Genomic DNA, 24,916 nt, shown 5'->3' with positions numbered 1-24,916 from the left:
ACACACACACTACCATCTTCCCGCCCTGGCATTCCCCTACATTGGCACATTGAACACCCTCAGCTATTATTTTAAAGCAAGTGGCCTTTGGGAATGCTATACCCACTTGTCAGTCTCTTCTAAAGACAATTAAAAATCTGAAAATATTTCTGACTTTTTTAAAAGCATGTAACAAGATTACTCACTATATTTTCGAGGTGTGGACATTACAGCAGCTTTACAGGGTCAGACTACAACTCAATTTCTAAATGACCAAGGAAAATGACCAAGCTTGATCAGATAGACATGACCCAAGAATGTTATTCTTGTGACAAGCCTGGATATATCCATAGACAATGTCCTAATAGAGCAGAAGGTGCTATAAATTTTTTTAAAATTTTATTTAATTTTATTTTCTTGGATATTTTCATTATTTACATTTCTTGTTTCTTTTCTTTTCTTTTCTTTTTTTTTTTTCTTTTTGAGACAGGGTTTCTCTGTGTAGCCCTGACTGTCCTGGAACTCAGGCTGTCCTGGAAATCTGCCTGCCTCTGCCTCCCAAATGCTGGGATTAAAGTGTGTGTCACCACCCCCAGCCATTATTTACATTTCAAATGTTTTCTCATTTCCAGGTCTCCCCTTCAGAAACACCCTATCCATCCCCTTCCCCTTGCCTCTATGAGGGTGTTCCTCCACACACACACTACCATCTTCCCTCCCTGGCATTCCCCTACATTGGGGCATTGAACACCCTCAGGCCCAAGGCCATTTCCTCCCAGTGATGTCCAACAAGGCCATCTTCTGCCGCATATGTGGCCAGTGCCATGTGTATTCTTTGGTTGGTGGTCCAGTCTCTGGGAGCCCCAGGGGATGGGGGAGTTGGCTGTTGACACTGTTGTTCTCTTCATGGGGCTGCAGACCCCCTGAGCTCCTTCAGCCCCTTCTCTATCTCCACCATCAGAGAGCACCCCCCCTCCCTCCCAGCTCAATCCAATGGTTGGCTGCAAGCTTCCTCCTCTGTATTTGTCAGTTTCTGGTAGAGCCTCTCAGGGGACAGCCATGTCAGGCTTTTAATGTTCAAACCCTGCTCAGAACAGAAATCCAAACTTTTTTCCGTGTCCTCATTGTCAGAGGGTTTCATTGGGAAAACGAATATTGATCTCGATTGCATAAAAATGGCACTCCCCTATCTGGTGCTACTGTAATCTCTAATAATACAGGAATCATCATCAAATCACCTCTGCACTCAGAGGAACTGCTCCTGCATCCCTGCAAAGCTGTCAGCTCAGCTTGGGAATTAACCCTTGATGAGCCTGTGCCCTTGTGATTTAAAACAGACAAATGTTACATATGGACTGTCTTTTGGAAAGTTAGCCTTTACTCCTGTATGTATTAATTCTCATCGCTGTTTATGCCTTTGCCTAACCTGGGAAAACTTCCAAAGATATGATAGAGCATTTGTTTCATTATTTTATAATACCAAGGACTTAAAATCAGACAATGTCCTTGTTTAAACATAAGAGCCTTTCAAATTGGTGTTTGACTCTTAGTTTCTCATATTCCATTGAAATCCCCTATAGATCTTAGGAACATGCTATTGTAAAATGAGCTCATCAGACCTTAGAAGATATAAACATCTAAATTACAAAATAAAATAATAATTATTCACCTACTTATAATACTTAGTACAACAATAAATAAGTCCATTTTTATACATTTGTAGCCTAAAATAAAATAAAGACCTACTAAGTAGATAATAAAAAGACTTGATGTTTTTCCAGGAGGAGCTCTGTTTATGTATTTACACGACCCTATAGATTCTAGATTGTGCCAGGTCTTCTCAATGGACAGAGACTTCCACACCTATCACTTCCTTTGATCCCACTTCAGCCATCATCATCTGCAGACTCTCCACCCAGGCCAGAGACTCCAGCAAAAGAAGATACTGAAGACAGGGTTCCTGATTGCATCTCTTTGAACTTTTAATTCTATATCCAGGGGATAGGGATGTAAAATTGTTAAATATCAATCTATATGTATCATCTCCTACCAGAATCTCACTTTACTAATTGTACAACTTCACCATGAGTCATAATGCTTTTTCTCCTTGTATACTAGCTACCTTATGTTGTGTTACCAGTTACTTTCTCACAGCCTTGATGTAATGCTTCTACCTTGTTTGCCTCGGTACATACAGACTGTTAATTCCCCTTCACGACCTAGGAGAGTTAGTGTCAAACTCATCTTAGGTATTACAATCTTGGTTGCTATCTTAGGGTTGGTTACAGCTTCTGCTGACTTTTTAGTCCAACAGGTACACACTGCTAATTATGTAAATTCCTTGACAAAAAAATATTTCTCTAGCACTGATTACTCTGGATAGGACTGATAGAGGTTTGACAGTTGGCATGACTTCTTTAGAGGAAGGCATCCTTTACATATGTACTCAGGCTCAAAATATTAAAACATGTTTAACTTCTGAGAGGCCAAATCTTTTAAGCTCTGACTCCATTTTAGAGAACCTGACCTAACTTTGAACTCAGATAAACTAACAAGCTGGTACCTAACATTAGTATCCAAGTCCCTCAAGTCCCCTCGACCCAACAAAGCCCAAGCTTAGCTCCAGATTCTAGGCTAACCCTCAACAAGACCAGGGGTCTAGGTTATTTCCCCAACAAACTTACAACCCCCAGGTTACAAGACCACCCCCTGATTAAGGACCACCAATGAAGAGGGAAGCAGAAATTAAGTTTATGATATGACTCCCAGCACCAGCCAATTATGTTAAAGGTCACAGTAGCTTTTCAATTAGATGCTTGCATACTCACACTCCACTTGCTGCTTACTATAAATAAGGCCTTACCTGGACAGAAATTTGGAGCTCTCTCACCATCAAAACCCACCTTGTATGACATGGTGCATGGGAGGGGCCAGAGCTAGCTTGAATAAAATAAAGACCCTGCTGAGAATTGCATCTGATCTGCTCCTGTCTGTTTCTTTGAGAGATCACTAACACTTCTCTGGCACTTTACGATCTCATGTCGCGGCAATTATAATTTGATTGGTATCACCCCTCTGCCCTAAAATGGGTCAGAAATATCCTGGAAACAACACAAATACATCTGTATGGTGTGTGGGACAATTCATAACTCACTATCAATATGGAGATTTTACATTCCCAGATCAGTGCTTCAGTCACTCCAGACTAAAGACTTCTTCAGGAGAATTGGCTCACTATGATTCAAGTTCAATAATAAATTTTGTTAAACATACTTCTTTATGGAATTTTCTTATAATTCGGGAATTATTATAAGATTCCTTGCTCTGCTTCTGTTTCTTCTTCCAGTCATTTTCAAGCATTTTAAGTCGATTATGAGGTATGCTCAAAGGGAGATTTACGTACTTCACTTATATTATTCAAAAGAAGGCCACAGAAAATATAATTTCAAAATAATGGAATGATGATTATGACTTAGCACAGAGAAGAATCCTATTAAATTAAGTATTCCTTGAAAATTAAACCCCAGATAATTAGGGGTTTATTAAAGTAGAAAGTATATATCTTACCGTGAGAAACACTTGGAAAACTTAGACAAAGCCTGATTGAGAATAAGAATGGAAGGGCACTTTGGGAGCATGACAGAAGTAAATGATTTAGCAGGAATGGGCAAGGCCTAAGATTGCATCATTGACAGACAAAACCATATAAAGTTAGAAAAAATTTCAACTCACTGGATAAAAATCAAAGAGGCAACTAGATCAAGAAACTAGTAAGAATATAACAGGAAAAAATGACTAAGACTGTGGCATGAAGGTTATTCATTGATAGTAGCAATGGAGAAAAAAAAAGTATCAGGTTTCACTGCTTCATAAGGAGATACAACAGTGACTAAGACAGATTTTGCTAAAGATGTGTGGTTATTTGTTTGAGTGTCTCTCTCTCTCTCTCTCTCTCTCTCTCTCTCTGTGTGTGTGTGTGTGTGTGTGTGTGTGTGTATGTCTGTGTTTGTTTTTTTCTTTTTTTCTCTTCTTTTCTTTTCTTTTCTTTTCCTTTCTTTTCTTTTCCTTTGAGGTAATGAATGCCAATGGTAATGATTTGAAGCCATAATAGGGTGATTGATACCAAGCTCAAGGTCAGAATAGAGAATGAGCCATATTGTCTCAAAAACACACAGGAAGGGAGGATTTGCCTGGTTTGGTCCACCTAGAGTGAATCTTATTACTGAAGTAAGACTGAATGAGCAAAATGGAACTAACTGGGTGACTGAATCACCTACTCAGCAGTTGCACCATTTGAGGCAATGGCATTATAAAAATATTCTGTTTGTTTGTTGTTTGTTTGTTTTGTTTGCAGAGACAGGGATTTTCTGTGTAGCCCTGGTTTTCTTGGACCTCACTCTGTAGACCAGGGTAGCTTCCAACTGAGAAATCTACCTGCATCTGCCTCCCAAGTGCTGGGATCACAGGGTTGCATAACCACTGCCGGCAAAAATTTTCTTATAAGTAATTAGAGAGTTAGTTGTGGGTAAAACACTTAAATCAAAATGCTTTGTATACTTGAGTACTGATAATACACTAAAGAAGCAGAGTGTAGATTCAAGGTCATTTTTTTTTCCCCCAAGAGAATCAACAGTCTACTTAGTGGACTAGATGACTTCATAGACCATATGACCTTGACTAGAAGTGTATCTGCTACAGAGAAATGATCTCCTTACAAATCCAGTGTCAATGAAGAAGGAAAACAAAACAGAGAAAGAGGAGAGAGATAGAGGAAAGGAAGGAAGGAAGGAAGGAAGGAAGGAAGGAAAGAAAGAAAGAGAGAGAAAGAGAGAGAGAGAGAAAGAAAGAAAGAAAGAAAGAAAGAAAGAAAGAAAGAAAGAAAGAGAAAGAAGGAAGGAAAGAAAGAAAATAAGAAAGAAAGAAAGAAAGAAAGAAAGAAAGAAAGAAAGAAAGAAAGAAAGAAAGAAAAAAGGAAGGAAAACCAGACCTAGGCTGTTTATACTGGTTCTGAGTGTTTAGCAAGTTAACAGAAACTCTTGTATGACATGTGTAGTCATCTATTTGATATGATTTTGTAACTTTATTCCAAGTAAAACCCAAGCTTAAGACACCTAGGAAATTGGAGCTAAATTCAGGGAAATGCACTCCAAAGAGATGACATTTCTGAGCTGCTGTGCAGAAACCACACCCAACTAGGGAGAGGCTTGTCTGGGATTGGCTGTCCTTGGAAGACTGTAGGTGTGGTCACAAGACTGGAGTATAAAAGACTGAGCATTTGTCCTCACTTGCAGAGATTCTCTGGAGGGGAAAAACTTCCTTCTGCTCCCTTAGAAGACTCCAGCAAGTTATTTGAAGAGGTCTTTGGAGATATAGTGATTTCTCTATCCTTCCCAGAAGGTAAGTCTCACTGTAAGGTCTTTATGTCTTGTGTGTCCCCCAGCAGCCTTGTCATCTCCGGCTGCCCTAGACCTGCATAAGGACAAATTGAGTGTGCTGGGACAGACTTTTGTTGACAAAGGGGATGCTCTGCCCTTCTAAGAGGTTGAGTCTCATCATAAGGCCTTTTGCAGCTTGCATGTATAGTGCCAGGAAAGAGTAGTCATCCCCCAAAACCAGACAGGAACTGATGAGATGCAATCACTGTGTGGCCTTTTTACCAGCTAGCTAGGGCACTACCATGAGCCACTGTCTAGCAGGGAGGCTTTGGGGATGGTGTGCTCCGAATATCTCTCAGGGTAAGAGTTTACAGTAAGCAGCAAGCAGAGGGGTGTGGGTGAGTGTGCAAGCATCTAATTGGCTAGTTTTTGTGGCCTGTAACATATTGGTGTGTGCTGGGAGTCATAAGCTAAATGTCTGCTTCCCTCGGCATTGGTGGTTGTAAGGGAGGGGGCGGGTTATGAACCTGGAGTTGCAGATCTGTTGGGAGTAATAATGTGGAGACACTGGCCTTGTTGGGGGTGTAACCTAGAGACTGGATTTATGTTCATGTTTGGTTTAGGATGAGTTGTATGTGAGTGTTTCCTTTTTGGGGGAGGGGGTCGGTTAACTTGGAAAGTAATGCTAGGTACTGTCCTATTAGCTTTCCTGAGGTGAAAGTTAGAAGTAAATGATTTAGCAGGAATGGGCAAGGCCTAAGATTGCATCATTGACACACAAAACCATATAAACTTAGAAAACAACATTGAACTTACTGGATAAAAAACAAAGAGGCCACTAGATCCAGAAACTGGTAAGGATATAACAGGAAATAATGACTAAGACTGTGGCATGATAGTTAAATGGAAAAAAAAAGTATCAGGTTTCACTGCTTCATAAGGAGATACAACAGTGACTAAGACCGATTTTGCTGAAGATGTGTGGTTACTTGTTTGAGTGTGTGTGTGTTTGTTTGTGTGTGTGTGTGTGTGTGTGTGTGTGTGTGTGTTTGTTTGTTTTCTTTTCTTTGAGGTAATAAAACCAATTGTTATGAGTTGAAGCCATCATAGGGTGATTGATACCAAGCTCAAGGTCAGAATGGAGAATGAGCCATATTGTCTCAAAAACATACAGGAAAGGAGGATTTGCCTGGTTTGGTCCACCTAGAGTGAATCTTATTACTGAAGTAAGACTGAATGAGCATAATGGAACTAACTGGGTGATTGAATCACCTACTCAGCAGTTGCACCATTTGAGGCAATGGCATTATAAAAATATTCTGTTTGTTTGTTTGTTTTGTTTGCAGAGACAGGGATTTTCTGTGTAGCCCTGGCTGTCTTGGACCTCACTCTGTAGACCAGGGTAGCCCCCAACTGAGAAATCTACCTGCATCTGCCTCCCAAGTGCTGGGATCACAGGGTTGCATAACCACTGTCAGCAAACATTTTCTTTAAGTAATTAGACAGTTAGTTGTGGGTAAAACACTTAAATCAAAATGCTTTGTACACTTGAGTACTGATATCACAATAAAGAAGCAGAGTGTAGATTCAAAGTCATTTTTTTCCCTGAGAGAATCAACAGTCTACTTAGTGGACTTGATGACTTCATAGACCATATGACCTTGACTGGACGTGTATCTGCTACAGAGAAATGATCTCCTTACAAATCCAATGTGAATGAAGAAGGAAAACAAAACAGAGAAAGAGGAGAGACAGAGACAGAGAGAAAGGAAAGGAAGGAAGGAAGGAAGGAAGGAAGGAAGGAAGGAAGAAAAGAAAGAGAGAGAGAGAGAGAGAGAGAGAAAGAAAGAAAGAAAGAAAGAAAGAAAGAAAGAAAGAAAGAAAGAAAGAAAAAAAGAAGGAAGAAAAGAAAGAAAGAAAAAAGGAAGGAAAACCAGACCTAGGCTGTTTATACTGGTTCTGAGTGTTTAGCAAGGTAACAGAAACTCTTGTATGACATGTGTAGTCATCTATTTGATATGATTTTGTAACTTTATTCCAAGTAAAACCCAAGCTTAAGACACCTAGGAAATTGGAGCTAAATTCAGGGAAATGCACTCCAAAGAGATGACATTTCTGAGCTGCTTTGCAGAAACCACACCCAACTAGGGAGAGGCTTGTCTGGGATTGGCTGTCCTTGGAAGACTGTAGGTGTGGTCACAAGACTGGAGTATAAAAGACTGAGCATTTGTCCTCACTTGCAGAGATTCTCTGGAGGAAAAGACTTCCTTCTGCTCCCTTAGAAGACTCCAGCAAGTTATTTGAAGAGGTCTTTGGAGACATGGTGGTTTCTCTTTCCTTCCCAGAAGGTAAGTCTCACTGTAAGGTCTTTATGTCTTGTGTGTCCCCCAGCAGCCTTGTCATCTCTGGCTGCCCTAGACCTGCATAAGGACAAATTGAGTGTGCTGGGACAGACTTTTGTTGACAAAGGGGATGCTCTGCCCTTCTAAGAGGTTGAGTCTCATCATAAGGCCTTTTGCAGCTTGCATGTATAGTGCCAGGAAAGAGTAGTCATCCCCCAAAACCAGACAGGAACTGATGAGGTGCAATCACTGTGTGGCCTTTTTACCAGCTAGCTAGGGCACTACCATGAGCCACTGTCTAGCAGGGAGGCTTTGGGGATGGTGTGCTCCGAATATCTCTCAGGGTAAGAATTTACAGTAAGCAGCAAGCAGAGGGGTGTGGGTGAGTGTGCAAGTATCTAATTGGCTGGTTTTTGTGGCCTGTAACATATTGGTGGGTGTTGGGAGTCATAAGCTAAATGTTTGCTTTCCTCTGCATTGGTGGTCATTAGGGAGGGGGCAGATTATGAACCTAGGTTGCAGATCTGTTGGAGTAATAACAAGACACTGGTCTTGTTGGGGGTATAACCTAGAGACTCGATTTATGTTCATGTTTGGTTTGGGATGGGTTTTATGTGAGTGTTTTCTTTTTTGGGGAGGGGGTCGGTTAACTTGGAAAGTAATGCTAGGTACTGTCCTGTTCATTTCCCTGAGGTGAAAGTTAGGTCAGGTTTTCTAGAATGGAGTCTGAAGGTAAAAGATTTGGCCACTGGCATGCCCTAAAGTCTTTTTGTGTTCTTGTCCCCTAGCAGATCCAGCCCTATCATCTCCTGGTGCCCAACAGCTGCATCAGGATGAAGCTCAGGTAGTGGTGGAGCTAACTGCCAATGACAAGCCCAGTCTGAGTTGGGAATGTCCCCAAGGACCAGGATGCGGGCTTCAGAACACAGGCAACAGCTGCTACCTGAATGCAGCCCTGCAGTGCTTGACACACACACCACCTCTAGCTGACTACATGCTGTCCCAGGAGTACAGTCAAACCTGTTGTTCCCCAGAAGGCTGTAAGATGTGTGCTATGGAAGCCCATGTAACCCAGAGTCTCCTGCACTCTCACTCGGGGGATGTCATGAAGCCCTCCCAGATTTTGACCTCTGCCTTCCACAAGCACCAGCAGGAAGATGCCCATGAGTTTCTCATGTTCACCTTGGAAACAATGCATGAATCCTGCCTTCAAGTGCACAGACAATCAGAACCCACCTCTGAGGACAGCTCACCCATTCATGACATATTTGGAGGCTTGTGGAGGTCTCAGATCAAGTGTCTCCATTGCCAGGGTACCTCAGATACATATGATCGCTTCCTGGATGTCCCCCTGGATATCAGCTCAGCTCAGAGTGTAAATCAAGCCTTGTGGGATACAGAGAAGTCAGAAGAGCTACGTGGAGAGAATGCCTACTACTGTGGTAGGTGTAGACAGAAGATGCCAGCTTCCAAGACCCTGCATATTCATAGTGCCCCAAAGGTACTCCTGCTAGTGTTAAAGCGCTTCTCGGCCTTCATGGGTAACAAGTTGGACAGAAAAGTAAGCTACCCGGAGTTCCTTGACCTGAAGCCATACCTGTCCCAGCCTACTGGAGGACCTTTGCCTTATGCCCTCTATGCTGTCCTGGTCCATGAAGGTGCGACTTGTCACAGTGGACATTACTTCTCTTATGTCAAAGCTGGACATGGGAAGTGGTACAAGATGGATGATACTAAGGTCACCAGCTGCGATGTGACTTCTGTCCTGAATGAGAATGCCTATGTGCTCTTCTATGTGCAGCAGACTGACCTCAAAGAGGTCAGTATTGACATGCCAGAGGGCAGAATACATGAGGTTCTCGACCCTGAATACCAGCTGAAGAAATCCCGGAGAAAAAAGCATAAGAAGAAAAGCCCTTGCACAGAAGATGTGGGAGAGCCCTCCAAAAACAGGGAGAAGAAAGCAACCAAAGAAACCTCCTTAGGGGAGGGGAAAGTGCTTCAGGAAAAGAACCACAAGAAAGCTGGGCAGAAACACGAGAATACCAAACTCGTGCCTCAGGAACAGAACCACCAGAAACTGGGGCAGAAACACAGGAACAATGAAATCTTGCCTCAGGAACAGAACCACCAGAAAACTGGGCAGAGCCTCAGGAACACGGAAGGTGAACTTGATCTGCCTGCTGATGCAATTGTGATTCACCTGCCCAGATCCATAGCAAATTGGGGCAGGGATACTCCAGACAAGGTGAATCAACCCTGGCACAATGCTGACAGGCTCCTCACCTCTCAGGACCTTGTGAACACTGGGCAGCTCTGTAGACAGGAAGGAAGACGAAGATCGAAGAAGGGGAAGAACAAGAACAAGCAAGGGCAGAAGCTTCTGCTTGTTCGCTAGTGCTCACCCACCCACTCACACAGGCTCCTGTGGACACCATGCCGACCGAACGTGCCTGGAACAAGAAGTTTGGACCTCTGTCCCAGGCAGGGACAATGCCTCACCCTTCACGTGGGGTCCACCTATACTCTGGGCCCTTGCCTGTTTTTACTGACTGACTCTCTGAGAATGATCATTTGAATGTGGAAAAAAATGCCCAGGGTGTTGCTACAGGTTAAAGACAGGAAAGCTGGACCTTCAGGGGAGGTCTGCATAGCCTCTCCTGCAACTCATGGGATCTGAGCAGCGTAGAGACTAAATCACCACACTGGAGCTTTCTTTTCTTTTCTTTCCTTTTTTTTTTTAATTTATTTTCTGTTATTATATATTTTCTTTATTTACATTTCAAATGCTATCCCAAAAGTTCCCTATACCCTCCCGCTGCCCTGCCACCCTACCCACCCACTCCCACTTCTTGGCCCTGGAGTTCCCATGTACTGGGGCATATAAAGTTTGCAATACCAAGGGGCCTCTCTTCCCAATGATGGCCGACTAGACCACCTTCTGCTACATATGCAGCTAAAAACCCTAAGAGAACACACTGGAGCTCTTGAGGTTTGGAGTTTTTGCTCAGGCAACAAGTTGCTTTTCAACTGCCCTTTCTAAACTCTTACCCAGAAAATGTGTAGTTCACCCTGTAGAGATAGATGTTCTTATTCTTTGTGTGTGATCGACAGTTCACTGACCAAATAAATTCTGTTACTTCACAATCTTGTCTGCTTCTTTATTGTTCTGTTTTCTTTTTCTTTGTTATGTTATGTTCTTGGAAGAGTGCACGGAACCTGGTTGTAACATGGTCTCATAGGTATAGACAGGAATTTAAAACTCACAGGTTTTTTAAATGAGGATTATTTTCTCCCAGAGAGTTACCACCTACCCTGTCTGTGGTGGGAGGTCATGGGCACCACTGAACTCCTGGCTTCTAGACTCAGGCTGTGAGATTGAAAGAGAAAGGTTGAGGATCAGCACCTGTGTGGCATCAGGTGTTCATCAAAGACTGATGGAAAAGGCTGAAGTGGGACTTGCAGAGTCTCTGACAAACTGCCTGAGCTCCATCCATGTCTCTGCCAAAGACTGCATCAGCCTCAGTGTGCCTTCTGGTCACACAGGCTTCAAGTTCTTCTTAAGCCAGTTATGAAACTGAAAGAAGACAAATTCTGCTATTGGAATGAAAAGGTTGTCTCTTTGAAGGAGAGGAAGTACCACTCTGAAAGATATACAGAGTTGGTAATTGGTGCAATGAAAAATGCTTACTAAACACAACTAGATTACTGGTTACCATACTGGTTAGTATGGTGTTCTCAACCTGTAGGTCTCAGCCTCTCTGGGGATGAATTGCTTTTTCACAAGGGTTGCATATCAGATATTCACCTGGAAATTCAACAACAGTGGCAAAGTCACAGTAACAAAGGAGCATGGGAAACAACATTATACTTGGGTGGGGTCACACTATGAAGAAGTTTATTGAAACTTCAGACGGCATCAGAGGAAGATTGAGAACCACTGTTCCAGGACCACATAGGAGAGACTCTGAAGTGGAGAAATCCATTTCAAACCCAACATCTATTACATAGCAGTGTTCAGAAGATCCATATGGAACTGATTAGATATGATATGGGAACTGATTAGATATGATATGGGAAGAGGGCAAGTAGGTAGAATACCACCCAATGTGCGGTGTGTTTAAACCAGACCCATCATGAGAGGCCCCAATATGGTCACAGGCCTTGCTTTCTTTTCACACTGTGTATATTGCGGCAATCTGCAGAACTAGCCACAGACACCAGAACTCTCGCATCATCTCCCACTTTCTTAAGACCATAGCCTGATTGGTTTTTCCAAGTTTTCTGAAATGCTATGTGAATAATGATCAATTCCTTATAAGTTTGATAAAATACAATTTCAATATAATGGAGTGATCAGTATTTCTCAGTACACCCAAAGATCTTAGTAACTTGAACATTCTTCTAAAATTAACACCTTGTTCATTTGGGATTAGTATATTAGACAGAAAGCAATTGGCATTCTGTATATATCTTGCCTTCAAGAACAGTCTGACAACTTACACAATTACTGACTGAATAAGGGAAATGAACTGCGGTTGCATGGCGGAGGTAAAGAATTTAGAGGGAATGTGCAAGGCCTACATTTGTATCATTGATATTCAACCATTAAAACCAGAAGATAAATTTGAACTTAAGTGGTAATATTATTAAAACTGTGGTGTGAATTTTGTTCACTCTGTTTCTAAATGGAGAAAAACAAAATCAGGTTTCACTGCTTCATATGGAGATACAACACTTACCAAGACGAATTTTATTTCAGATGTAGTTTATTTTGTGTTTGTTTATTGTGTGAAGTATGTGTGTGTTTTGTTTGTGGGTTGTGTTTGTGTGTGTGTGTATTTTGTGTTTTTGTCTATTTGATTCAGGTAATGGCAGCCAATTGAGTGATCATGAGCTGAAGCCATCATAGGATGAGACAAAGATCAAGGTCAATTTTGACCACATTGTGCAAGTAAAGTTGGTGAACCCCCGAAAGACCACCTAAGAATGATTACCATGCAATTGCATTGTGGTTGCATTATTCAAGCGAGTTTTATAGAGACAAGAGATGGGTATCATTGCACACATCTAACTGGGAAACCATTATGGCCTTTAATATAGTTGTCTCTTGCTGGGAGCCAAACCATAAACTTAAGTTCTGGGTTTTGTTGTTTGTTTGGGTTTTTTTTTGTTCTTTGTTTTTTTGGATTGTTTGTTTGTTTGTTTGTTTATTGATGGTTGTTAGGAAGTAAAGTGCCAGGGGCAGGATTGATACCTGGGGGTGCAGATTTGTTGGGAAATAACCTGGAACTGGTGTTACACCTGGGTATTTTTGGGAGGTAACCTGCTGGAAACTTGTGATTGACACAGGTCTTATTGGGGGAGGGGGTAACTTGGAAACTGGTAATAGGTACTGGCCTGTTAGTTAACTGGTGTTCAACCTTAGGTCAGGTGCTTTAAGACAGTTTTCTAAGAAATCAAAGGATCTGGACTCTTGAACACTAATGACCCTTTCCTCAAAAATAAACATAAATGTAGGATTTGCCTGGTATGGTCCACCTAAAAGGTAATCTTATCACTCCAGTGGGAGTGTGTCAGCAGGATGGAATTAGCAGGGTGACTGAATCACCTGCCAAGTGGATATACAGTCAAGGACTGATAAAAAACACTATAAAATACCATTATAACTAATTACAGAATTCTTTGTGTAGATTCCCAACAACATAATGCTTGGACCTAAGCACATAATGATAAACACTAAAGTAACAGACTGTAGGTTCAAGGTCACTTTTTACCCCAATGTTAACTGCAGTCTATTCAGTAGAATTGATGACATCTTCCATCAAAATACCTTGACTGGACCATAAGAAAGAGACTATTTTGAAAAGTATAGTAATATTAGAAAGGAAAAATATAAAATATATGGTTGAATTACTACAGGGGCACTATGAAGTGAAACGGAACTGAATCCTATCTTCTAGGAGATAACAGATTATGGTATTAGGGCACAAGATCCTACACAGTTAAATTTAGACCCTGGTATGATGGCTGTAGTGGCTATTACTGGTTGTCAACTTGACTATATCTGGAATGAACTACAATCCAGCATTGGAAGGCTCACCAGTGACCCTAATCTGGAGGCTGGTAGATAGAAGTTTCTGACCTGGATCTTGGTATGGAGATGGATAGGCATAGTGGCTATGGATTCCAGAAGATTAAGATAGGGAGATATCCGAGTTCAAGGTCATCTAGGATTAAAGGTGTGGTGGCATACACCTTTCATCTGGGCTACACCTTCTGCTGGAGACCATATAAGGACATTGGAAGAAGAAAGGCTCTCTCTCTCTCTCTCTCTCTCCTTCACCTGCTTGCTGTATGGGACTGAGCAACTGCTAGATCCTTGGACTTCCATTCACAGCTGCTACTTTACCATTGTTTGGAGTTAGAATGCAGACTGTAAGCCATCAAATATATACAGAACCCTGACTAATACAGAAATTGGTAACAGAAGTGGGGTATTGCTGTGATATGCCTGACCATGCTTTTATTTGAAAAAATATGGATTTTGGGACTTTGGATTTGGAACCCAGTGGAATGCTTTAAATGGGGCTTAATGGGTCATCCTAGTAGGAATATGGAAGACTTTGTTGCTGGGAGTAATTTGAACTGTGTTGACCTGGCCCAAAAGATTTCAAAGGAGAAGAATTTCAGAATGTGGCATAAAGACTGTTTTTGTGGTATTGTGGTGAAGAATGTGGCTACTTTTTGCCCTTGCCTTAAAAGTCTACCTGAGGCTAAGGTGAAGAAACTCAGATTAATTTCACTGACAAAGGAAGTTTCAAAAAAGCTCAGCAGAGACTTTATTCTCTGATTAAGTCTTATGAAGAGAAGTTTGAACAAGTATAGCAAGCTTAGAAGGGAAAAATATAACATATATGGTTCGAGTTTTAAAGAGTACCACGAAGTGAAATGGAGCAAAATCCTATGTTCTAGGAGATAATAGATTAGGGGAATGGGACCTTGGGGCAAGATCATACCCAGCTAAATTTAGATTCAGGTATGGTGGTACACACCTTTAATCCCAGGAGACAAGCATGCTGATCTCTGCATTCAAGGTCAATCTACGGAGCAAGACTCAGGATAGCCAAGCTTAGGCAGTGAAGGATTTAGAAAACAGAAAGCCAGTGATAAGTGTGTCATGTTCTAATTCCTGCAAACAGCAGAACTCAGCAGCTTCAGGCATGTGGCTCTGGCTCTAGAGTTAAGAATGGAAATAACTACTGGGACAATTGATGTTGGTTAGCTGGAGCTAAGAAATTAGCAGTGATTATGAAGAGACCAGCATCACTGAGGTGAAATCTTCTGGGAATTGTTTTCTGGGAGCACAAAGAAGCTGTGTTCCAGAGATAGCCAAGGTTGTACCTCATGCTGCAACTGGACTTGGTAATGTATAAGAATCACCAGGTGGTACTGGTTTTGAAGGCATGAAGGGGTCATGAAGAACAGCTGAGGCTTGGTACTGTGAGAGGTCATGGAAGACCACTGGAGAAGGTATAGCCTTAGCTGTAGTTGATGACCCAGGATGGAAGGGCTCATGCAAAGTATTTGAGGCTTAGCGCCATGAAGAGAGCCTATGAGAGGCTATTGGTGAAGCCTAGTTGGAGTGGAACACCCCTGTGTATTGGAGATGTCAGTACCATGGGATGATCACCAAGAACAGCAGCTGAAGTGGAGTAGATCAACCTGAGCTTAGAGTGCTACAGAGGGCAGAGCTGGAGAAGTGATGCCAGCCCTTAGGAGGAGTCCAAAACATCAAGTGGAATACCAGACACTGAAACAAGAAGCTGTAATATTGAAATTGTCTTGGAGACTCAAAGCTGTTAAAGATGCCAGAGCCATGGGATATATGCTGAGGAAAGCTGCTAACAGGGAGTGGAACCAGCCCAGGAGAAATCAGTTTGTTGCAGTCAACAAAGATGAAAAGGGAGTGGAGATCTGAAGACCGCTTTGACATCAGCCATGGAGATGCAGAGTTTGGAGTTTGCCCAGCTGGTTTCCTGCCCCACTTTGGAGGTTACATTTAATTAGTTGGATGAATCTAAGAAGAGACCTTGAACTTTGGACTTTTAACATTGTTGCTACTGCTATAGACTAGGAGGACTTTGAAAGTTGGACTAAATGCATTTTGCATTATGTTTAAGGATGGTCCCCATAGACTCATGTTTTTGAACAAGTCTATGGGGACCAGGGAGTGGAATATGATGGTATGTATATCCTTGGACCAGGGAGTGGCACCATCTGGAGGTGAGGCCTTGTTGGAATATGTGTGACCTGGTAGGAATGGGTGTGTCACTGTGGGTGTGGGCATAAGATCCTCACCCTAGTTTCCTGGAAGTCAGTCTTCCACTAGCAGCCTTTGGATGAAGATGTAGAACTCTCAGCTCTGACTGTGCCTTGCCTGCCTGGATACTGCCATGCTCCTACCTTGATGATAATGGACTGAACGTCTGAACCTGTAAGCCAGCCCCAATTAAATGTTGTCCTTCATAAGACTTGCCTTGGTCATGGTGTCTGTTCACAGCAGTAAAAACCTAACTAAGACATTGCCTCTCAAACAATATACCCTGACCGCTGTTTTCCATCCCTTCAGTCCTCCCTATTACCTCTCTCCTTCCCTTTCCCCCAGATCTACTTTCCCTTGATTTCCTCTTGAGAAAAGAACAGTCATCCAAGATATGACTCCCTGACAGGACAAAACATGATATAATAAAACAAGGTAAAAGCCCTCATATTGAGACTGGACAAGGCAACCTAACACAAGGAAAAGAGTCACAGGAACAGGAAAAAGAGTCAGAGACACACCTGGTCCCACTGGTTGGAGTCCCACAAACCCCCTAAGCTAATAGCCATAACATATACAGAGAGCCTTGTATAGACCCATGTAGGCCATGCTTGCTGCTTCCCTCTCTGTGACCTCATGTGAGCCCTGCTTAATTGTAATGGTGGGCCATGTTCTTCCAGTATTCTCTATTCCCTCTTACTCCTCCAGTTTTTCATCTTCCTCTTCTATATGGTCCCCTAATCTCAGACAGGAGGTACCTAATGGAGAGCTTCAATTTAGACTCTCTGTATATATTGTCTGGATGTGGGTTTCTGCACCCACTCCATCTGCTGCCAGATAAAGCCTCTCTGATGATGACTGTATGAGACAGCCATCTATAGAGTGTCATTAAGAATCATTTCATTGTTTGCTTGATTGTTTTTTTTTTGTTGTTGGTGGTGGTGTTTTGTTTTGTTTTGTTTTGTTTTTTGCTTGTTTGTTTATTTTGTTTTGTCTTGTTTTGTTCTGCTTTTTTGCCATGTATGTTTAGTTGTATCCTAGGTCTCTGGGCTATCTAGTCTCTGGTTACTATCCATTCAGGCAGTGTAAGGTATGAACTCCTTCCTCCTAGCATGGGCTCAAGTTAAACTAAACTTTGGTTGGTTGCTCCTACAATTTCTATGCTGCCTTTATCCAAGCACATTTTGTACTTAGGACAGACTGTAGGCAGAGGATTTCATGGCTGTATTAGTGTTCTGGTTTCTTTCCATAGCCTATAGGATACCTGTAACTGTGGGCTTTTCTACCTCTACCCAAGTTTCCAAAGTAATAGCCCTGAGACTTATATTAATTATGAATAAAATCTTAGGCCATAGGCTAGGCTTTTTCTCATTCCCTGGCTAGTTTGTACCTTATTCCATTTATTCTATTCTAAGTCCTCCGTGTGTTTAGTTCTCTCTCCTCAGTTTCATGCACCTATCTCCCATCAGTACTCAGCAAAGTCTCCCACCCCTCCAACCCTATTCCAGAATCCTCTATATCGAAACTTCCACCTCCTGATTCCCAGCTTTAGCTCATAGGCAAGTAACCTTTTCTGACAGTTAAAGCTTCCACCCCTTGCACAAAAGATTCTCTCTATAGACATCTTCTCATGCCAAAAAAACAAGAAAGTAGAAGTGAAAGATCCATGCAAGACAGCAGCTTGACCCCCTATGCTCAATGAGCTATACCTACCCATCTCAAAAATTTTAACCCAGAATTATTCCTGTTCAAAGGAATGACATGGACAAGAAAAGGAGTAAAGACTGAAGAAAAGGCCATCCAAAGACCACCCCATCTATCAATCCATCCCATCTGCAGACTCCAAACCCCAACATTATTGGTGATGCCACGAAGCTCTTGCTGACAGGAGCCTGGTATGGCTGTCCCCTGAGAAGTTCTGTCAGCACCTGATTAATACAGATGCGGATACTCACAACCAGCTATTAGATTGAGCATGGGGACCCCAATGGAAGAGCTCAGGGAAGGACTGAAGGAGATGAAGGGGATTGCAACCCCATAGGAAGAACAATATCAACTATCCAACCAGACCACTCAGAGTTCCCAGGGACTAAACCTCCAACCAGAGGGATCCATGGCTCCAGTTACATATGAATAGCCTTATCTAGCATCAACGGGAGGGGAGGCCCTTGGTCTAGTAGAGGCTTGATGCCCCAGGGTAGGGGATGCTAGAGCAGTGAGGCAGGAATGGGTAAGTGTGTGGGGGAGCGCCCTCATAGAGGCAAAGGGGAGGAAAGATGGAATGGGACTGTTGTGGAGGGGAAACTGGAAAAGGGAAGATCATTTGAAATATAACAGAATAAAACGATTAATAATAATAAAAAAATGTTGTTCTCAGCAATAGGGCCCCACTGTTTGTGGAGAGGAACCTTCTGTCCTATATGAATCTGGGTTGTTTAGGATTCTCCATAGAATCCCCTTGGCTAACAACTCAATGGAATATAACCTAATCCCACCCCTGGAAGTCTTGCCTTGTTACAAAAGATGGACTGTTGAGACTCCATATTTTCTCTTACTAGACATCCTTACTAGGGACACACTCATAGACTCCAGGAAGCTTCCAGTGCACTATATTTCCACACCCCTCCCCCAAATGCTCCCCAATTCCAGCTGCCTCTCCCTGTACTCTCTTTCCATCCTCCCCCTCATTTGAACCTAGCTTCTCTTCTCTCCATGTCTAGTCCACTAGCAAAATTCAGCTATCCTCCCTTGCACCCCTCTCAATTTGATAACCTTTTTCTTTTATTTTTATTTCTCTCTCTGTGTGTGTGTGTGGGTGTGTGTTTGTGTGTGAGTGTGTGTGAGAGAGAGAGAGAGAGCATTAAACATCTATGTATAAAGCTTAAAATCTGAATCTTGACTCAAAAAATGTGAACAACCCAAAGTAAAAACTTAAATGGTCAGAAAACATTACCTGCTATCTTATTAGCAATATTGGTTAGTTTTTTTTATTGTTTTCATGTTTCTTTTTTTAAAATCATTTTATTCATTTACATTTCAATGATATCCCTCTTCCACAAAGCCCCCATCCCATCCCCCGTCCCCTTTGCCTCTATGAGGGTGTTTCTCCACCTCCTTAGCCACTCCTGCCTCATCACCCTAGCATCCCTTTATGCTAGGGCATCAAGCCTTCAGAGAACAAAGGGCCTCCCCTCCCATTGATGCCATATAAGGCCATCCTCTGCTGCATATGTAGCTGGATCCATGTATACTCTTTTTGGTTGGTGGTTTTGTCTCTGGGAGTTCTGAGGGAATCCAGTTTGTTGTTATTGTTCTTCCTACAGGGCTGCAATCCCCTTCATCTCCTTCAATAATTTCCCTTAGCTCTTCCATTGGGATCCCTGAGCTCAGTCTGATACTTAGGTGTGAGCATCTGTATCTGTTTCTTAAATCCATGGCAGAGTGAGTTACTGTTTCTTATCTTTATGCCTCAGAGCTCAATTTTGTTTCTTGTAGTAAATTGTGCCTATTATTATACATAAACTGTACATATATTTTTGTTCTAAAATTTTAATGACTATGTTGTATATTTTAAATTACTTACTAGAATACTAGTCTTTTATTCAGTTATAAGAATCTAATTCTCTTTATATACAATAAATATTAGAGTCATATATATTATAAGATAGTTATTAAAATGCACATAGAGAAATTAATTTCATCAATTTCTGGGCATACAATATAGTATGTTTATTTACCATGTACACATTCATTAATTATTTTTATAATAGCACAGCTGAAGAACAATCTGCATGTTGCTGTTTTGTGTTTGGGTGTGTTTTATTTTATATAACACTGTCATTCTTACTTGGTGTTCTTTCATTTCTACAGGCACTGACTTTGTGGGGTTGTTACTTTTCTTCTTCACTCTATGTTCTAGCCCTCAGCTCTTAACACTGTATTAACACACAGATACCATATGCTGTCATGAATGAAATGAGTTACCATCTTTGTACTTTGCTGTTAACCTCCACTTTTGTTACCTTGTACTAATATTGGTTCTTTATTCTTTTTTTAATTAGATATTTATTTCATTTACATTTCCAATGCTATCCCCAAAAGTCCCTCACATGCTCCCCCACCAACTCCCCTACCCACCCACTCCCACTTCTTGGCCCTGGCATTCCCCTGTACTGAGGCATATAAAGTTTGCACAACCAATGGGCCTGTATTTCTACTGATGGCCGACTAGGCCATCTTCTGATACATATGCAGCTAGAGACACGAGCTCCAGGGGGTACTGGTTAGTTCATATTGTTGTTCCACCTATAGGGTTGCAGTTCCCTTTAGTTCCTTGGGTGCTTTCTCTAGCTCCTCCATTGGGGGCCCTGTGATCCATCCAATAGCTGACTGTGAGCATCCACTTCTGTGTTTGCTAGATCCCGGCATAGTTACAAGAGAAAGCTATATCTGGGTCCTTTCAGCAAAATCTTGCACAATCTATGCAATGGTGTCAGCATTTGGAACCTGATTATGGGATGGATCCCCTGATATGGCAGTCTCTAGATGATCCATCCTTTCGTCTCAGCTCTAAACTTTGTCTCTGTAACTCCTTCCATGGGTGTTTTATTCCCAATTCTAAGAAGGGGCAAAGTGTCCACACTTTGGTCTTCATTTTTATTGAGTTTCATGTGTTTAGCAAATTGTATCTTATATCTTGTATATTCTAAGTTTCTGGCTAATATCCACTTATCAGTGAATACATATTGTGTAAGTTCTTTTGTGATTGGGTTACCTCACTCAGGATGATGCCCTCCAGGTCCATCCAATTGCCTAGGAATTTCATAAATTCATTCTTTTTAATAGCTGAGTAGTACTCAATTGTGTAAATGTACCACATTTTCTGTATCCATTCCTCTGTTGAGGGACATCTGGGTTCTTTCCAGCTTCTGGCTATTATAAATAAGGCTGCTATGAACATAGTGGAGCATGTGTCCTTCTTACCGCTTGGAACATGTTCTGGATATATGACCAGGAGAGGTACTGCGGGATCCTCTGGTAATACCATGTCCAATTTTCTGAGGAACCACCTGACTGATTTCCAGAGTGGTTGTACAAGCTTGCAATCCCACCAACAATGGAGGAGTGTTCCTCTTTCTCCACATCCTCACCAGCATCTGCTGTCACCTCAATTTTTGATCTTAGCCATTCTGACTGGTGTGAAGTGGAATCTCAGGGTTGTTTTGATTTGCATTTCCCTGATGATTAAGGATGCTGAACATTTTTTCAGGTGCTTCTCAGCTGTTCGGTATTCCTCAGGTGAGAATTCTTTGTTTAGCTCTGAGCCCCATTTTTTAATGGGGTTATTTGATTTTCTGGAGTCCACCTTCTTGAGTTCTTTATATATATTGGATATTAGTCCCCTATCTGATTTAGGATAGGTAAATATCCTTTCCCAATCTGTTGGTGGCCTTTTTGTCTTATTGACAGTGTCTTTTGCCTTACAGAAGCTTTGCAGTTTCATGAGGTCCCATTTGTCAATTCTCGATCTTACAGCATAAGCCATTGCTGTTCTATTCGGGAATTTTTCCCCTGTACCCATATCTTCGAGGCTTTCCCCCACTTTCTCCTCAATAAGTTTCAGTGTCTCTGGTTTTATGTGGAGTTCCTTAATCCACTTAGATTTGACTTTAATACAAGGAGATAGGAATGGATCAATTCGCATTCTTCTACATGATAACAGCCAGTTGTGCCAGCACCATTTGTTGAAAATGCTGTCTTTTTTCCACTGGATGGTTTTTGCTCCCTTGTCAAAGATCAAGTGACCATAGGTGTGTGGACTCATTTCTGGGTCTTCAATTCTATTCCATTGGTCTACTTGTCTGTTGCTATACCAGTACCAAGCAGTTTTTAATCACAATTGCTATGTAGTATAGCTTTATGTCAGGCATGGTGATTCCACCGGAGGTTTTTTTATCTTTGAGCAGAGTTTTTGCTATCCTAGGTTTTTTGTTATTTCAGATGAATTTGCAGATTGCCCTTTCTAATTCGTTGAAGAATTGAGTTGGAATTTTGATGGGGATTGTAATGAATCTGTAGATTGCTTTTGGCAAGATAGCCATTTTTACTATATTGATCCTGCCAATCCATGAGCATGGGAGATATTTCAATCTTCTGAGATCTTCTTTAATTTATTTCTTCTGAGACTTGAAATTCTTATCATACAGATCTTTCACTTCCTTAGTTAGAGTCAGGCCAAGGTATTTTATATTATTTGTGACTATTGAGAAGGGTGTTGTTTCCCTAATTTCTTTCTCAGGCTGTTTATCCTTTGTGTACAGAAAGGCCATTGACTTGTTTGAGTTAATTTTTTTCTTTATTCTATTAGAAAAATACATACTTTATGTGTCTGAGAGATGGATTGGTGTTTTAGAGGGCTTTCAAAGGCACAGAATTCAGTTTCTAGCACACATAAGACTTACACTCCTGTAACTTAGAACTAAAAGATCCAATTCCCTTTTCTGTCTTTTGTAAGCATCTAAATCTATATGATATATATTCACACAGAGATGAATGCATATACCCCCCCCACACACACACACTATCACACACTGTCACACACAGATGAACATACAAACAAATCTTTAATACTTCATTAAAAGACTTTGTGTGCTCTATATCCACTTGGCTATGGGTAATTTTTTTTTATCTCTTCAGATTGCAATATTTTCCTGTGTGTCTTTGTCTGTTTTCAACACTTTAAATCCTCTGTACCACACCAGATCTACTGACTGAGCTTCTTTAGTGACAAAAAGCATTACTAAGCAGTCTTTGTTCCATATTGGAGAAATAAGAATTAACAAGTTTGAGGTCTAAAGGAGATGACTGACTCTACAAACACAAAGTCCTTTTCTCAGAACTCTAGCATCTGTGTAGAAGCCTGTTGTGGTAAGACATATCAGAACTCTAGCATCTGTGTAGAAGCCTGTTGTGGTAAGACATATCTGTGACCTCAGCACTGATAGGGGTCAGACAAAGACATGGAAATTCCAAGACTTCATTGGAAGTCACCCTAGAAGAATTAATAAGCCACATTTTCAGAAACAGACTGTGTCTCAAATAATAAGGGTTTTTGAGGAAGACACTAGGCATCAACTTGTAGCCTTCATGCACATATGTACAAACACACATGAACATGCACATATGTACACACAAATAGAAACACACACATATGTACATACATACATACATATATATGCAGGCAAAAGAAAGAATTGACATTAACACAAGGTTTGAAAACTGATTGTTGCCCATGTGTTCTTTATTTCTATTGTGCTAGTCATTTCTACTATGCCTATGAGATTTTTCATGTAAATTACATTTTATCATACTACCATTGACATTTTGATGTGCAGGTGAAGCTAATGTCTATGTTTAAAACTTGGAGCTTACTTTTCTCATTATTACACATAAAATGCTTCATAAATCTGTATAACAGATAATCTTTTCTCCCAGATACATAATTTTATTCTAGAACTTGGAAAGATAGGTCCATTTTTTTTCTTGTAAATCTCTTAACTTCAGACATGCAAATTTTTACAATTTATTTCTGATAGCCATAGCTACCCTCTCTCTTATTTTCTTAGTTCTAACACCATAAATGACAGGGTTAAGAGCAGGAGGAATGACAACATAAAGGTTGGCAAGAAGAATATGGATATATCGGGGAACATTTCGCTCAAACTGGTTAATCATAAAGGAGAAAAATGCTGGTGTACAGAAGGAAAGGATGACACAGACATGAGAGCCACAGGTGCTGAGAGCCTTTAGTCGAGCATCCCTGGAAGGTAGGTGGGAGACAGCATGGAGGACCTGAATATATAGGAGACAATAATTGCTACAATATCAAAAACCAGGGTAGAGATGGCACACAAACCGTAGATGATGTTCACCTTGATGCTGGCACAGGGCAGAAGGGTAATGCCCATGTGCTCACAGTATGTATGCAGAATAACTTGATGTCCACAGAAGGGTAATCTCTGGATGAGCACAATAAAGGGAATTGCAGTGACTAAGGGTCTCAGGAGGACAAGGCAAGCATTGATGAATACTACCTTGTTTGTCAGCACCAGTGTGTAGTGAAGAGGATTACAGATGGCCACATAGCGATCATAAGCCATGGCCAAAAGCACAGCTGACTCCATACCTATGAACAGATGGATGAAGAACATCTGGATAACACCGCCATCAAATAATATCTTTTTAAAATTAAGCCAAAAGGTTCTAAGCATCTCGGGGATGGTGGATGTGGACAAGCCCAGGACAATAGATGACAGAATGGACAGGAAGTAGAACATGGGCTGGTGGAGGCTGTGTTCAGTCTGAATCACAGAAATAATCGTAATATTTCCCAGAAGAGCAGTCAAATATACAACAACAACAACAACAAAAAGGAAATCCAATCCATAGATGTGTGTCCTCCAGACCTGGAATTCCCAGAAGAAGAAGAAGAAAGTAGGGATGGAATTGTGTGTGATTGAGAGAGACCATGCTTTTATTGTCCTTACAATTCCTTAGGCTGTACACCAGCTATGCAAGGTCATTTAATTCTGTAGAATTAGATAACAATGTTTTATCTTTCCTAATAACAAAACCAATCAAGAAATAGCTGTCTCATAAATACTTAAGTCCATGCTTTTTTATATTACTTCAAAAAGTAATTTATTGCACCTCTTTGTACTTATATAGAAAAGAAATTAACTGACTTTTCTCAAGGAATAATGAGCTACAAAGACAAAGGACAAAGGTCAGACATTCATGCACAAAGCTTACTCTAGTGTTTGTATTTGGGGGAAGGGGTGTAATTTCTATACCTTAAAGAAACTTTGGAATTAACAATTGCTGTAATATATAACCTT

At 41.2% G+C, this 24,916-nt stretch overlaps 1 protein-coding gene and 1 pseudogene across 1 annotated transcript; one reads left to right on the top strand and one right to left on the bottom strand.

Moving 5' to 3' along the window:
• Window positions 1-7,674: 7,674 nt before the first annotated feature.
• Usp17ld (ubiquitin specific peptidase 17-like D) lies at window positions 7,675-10,094 on the top strand. The gene is made up of 2 exons (NM_001001559.2): window positions 7,675-7,702; window positions 8,485-10,094. The coding sequence occupies exons 1-2, from the start codon at window positions 7,675-7,677 to the stop codon at window positions 10,092-10,094; spliced, it is 1,638 nt and encodes a 545-aa protein (NP_001001559.2).
• Olfr595-ps1 (olfactory receptor 595, pseudogene 1) lies at window positions 23,598-24,548 on the bottom strand (annotated as a pseudogene).

The sequence above is a fragment of the Mus musculus genome, chromosome 7, assembly GCF_000001635.26.
Source record: "Mus musculus strain C57BL/6J chromosome 7, GRCm38.p6 C57BL/6J".
NCBI lineage: Eukaryota > Metazoa > Chordata > Mammalia > Rodentia > Muridae > Mus > Mus musculus.
Note: the sequence above shows the minus strand (reverse complement) of the source record. Positions and strands in the feature narration are given on the sequence as shown.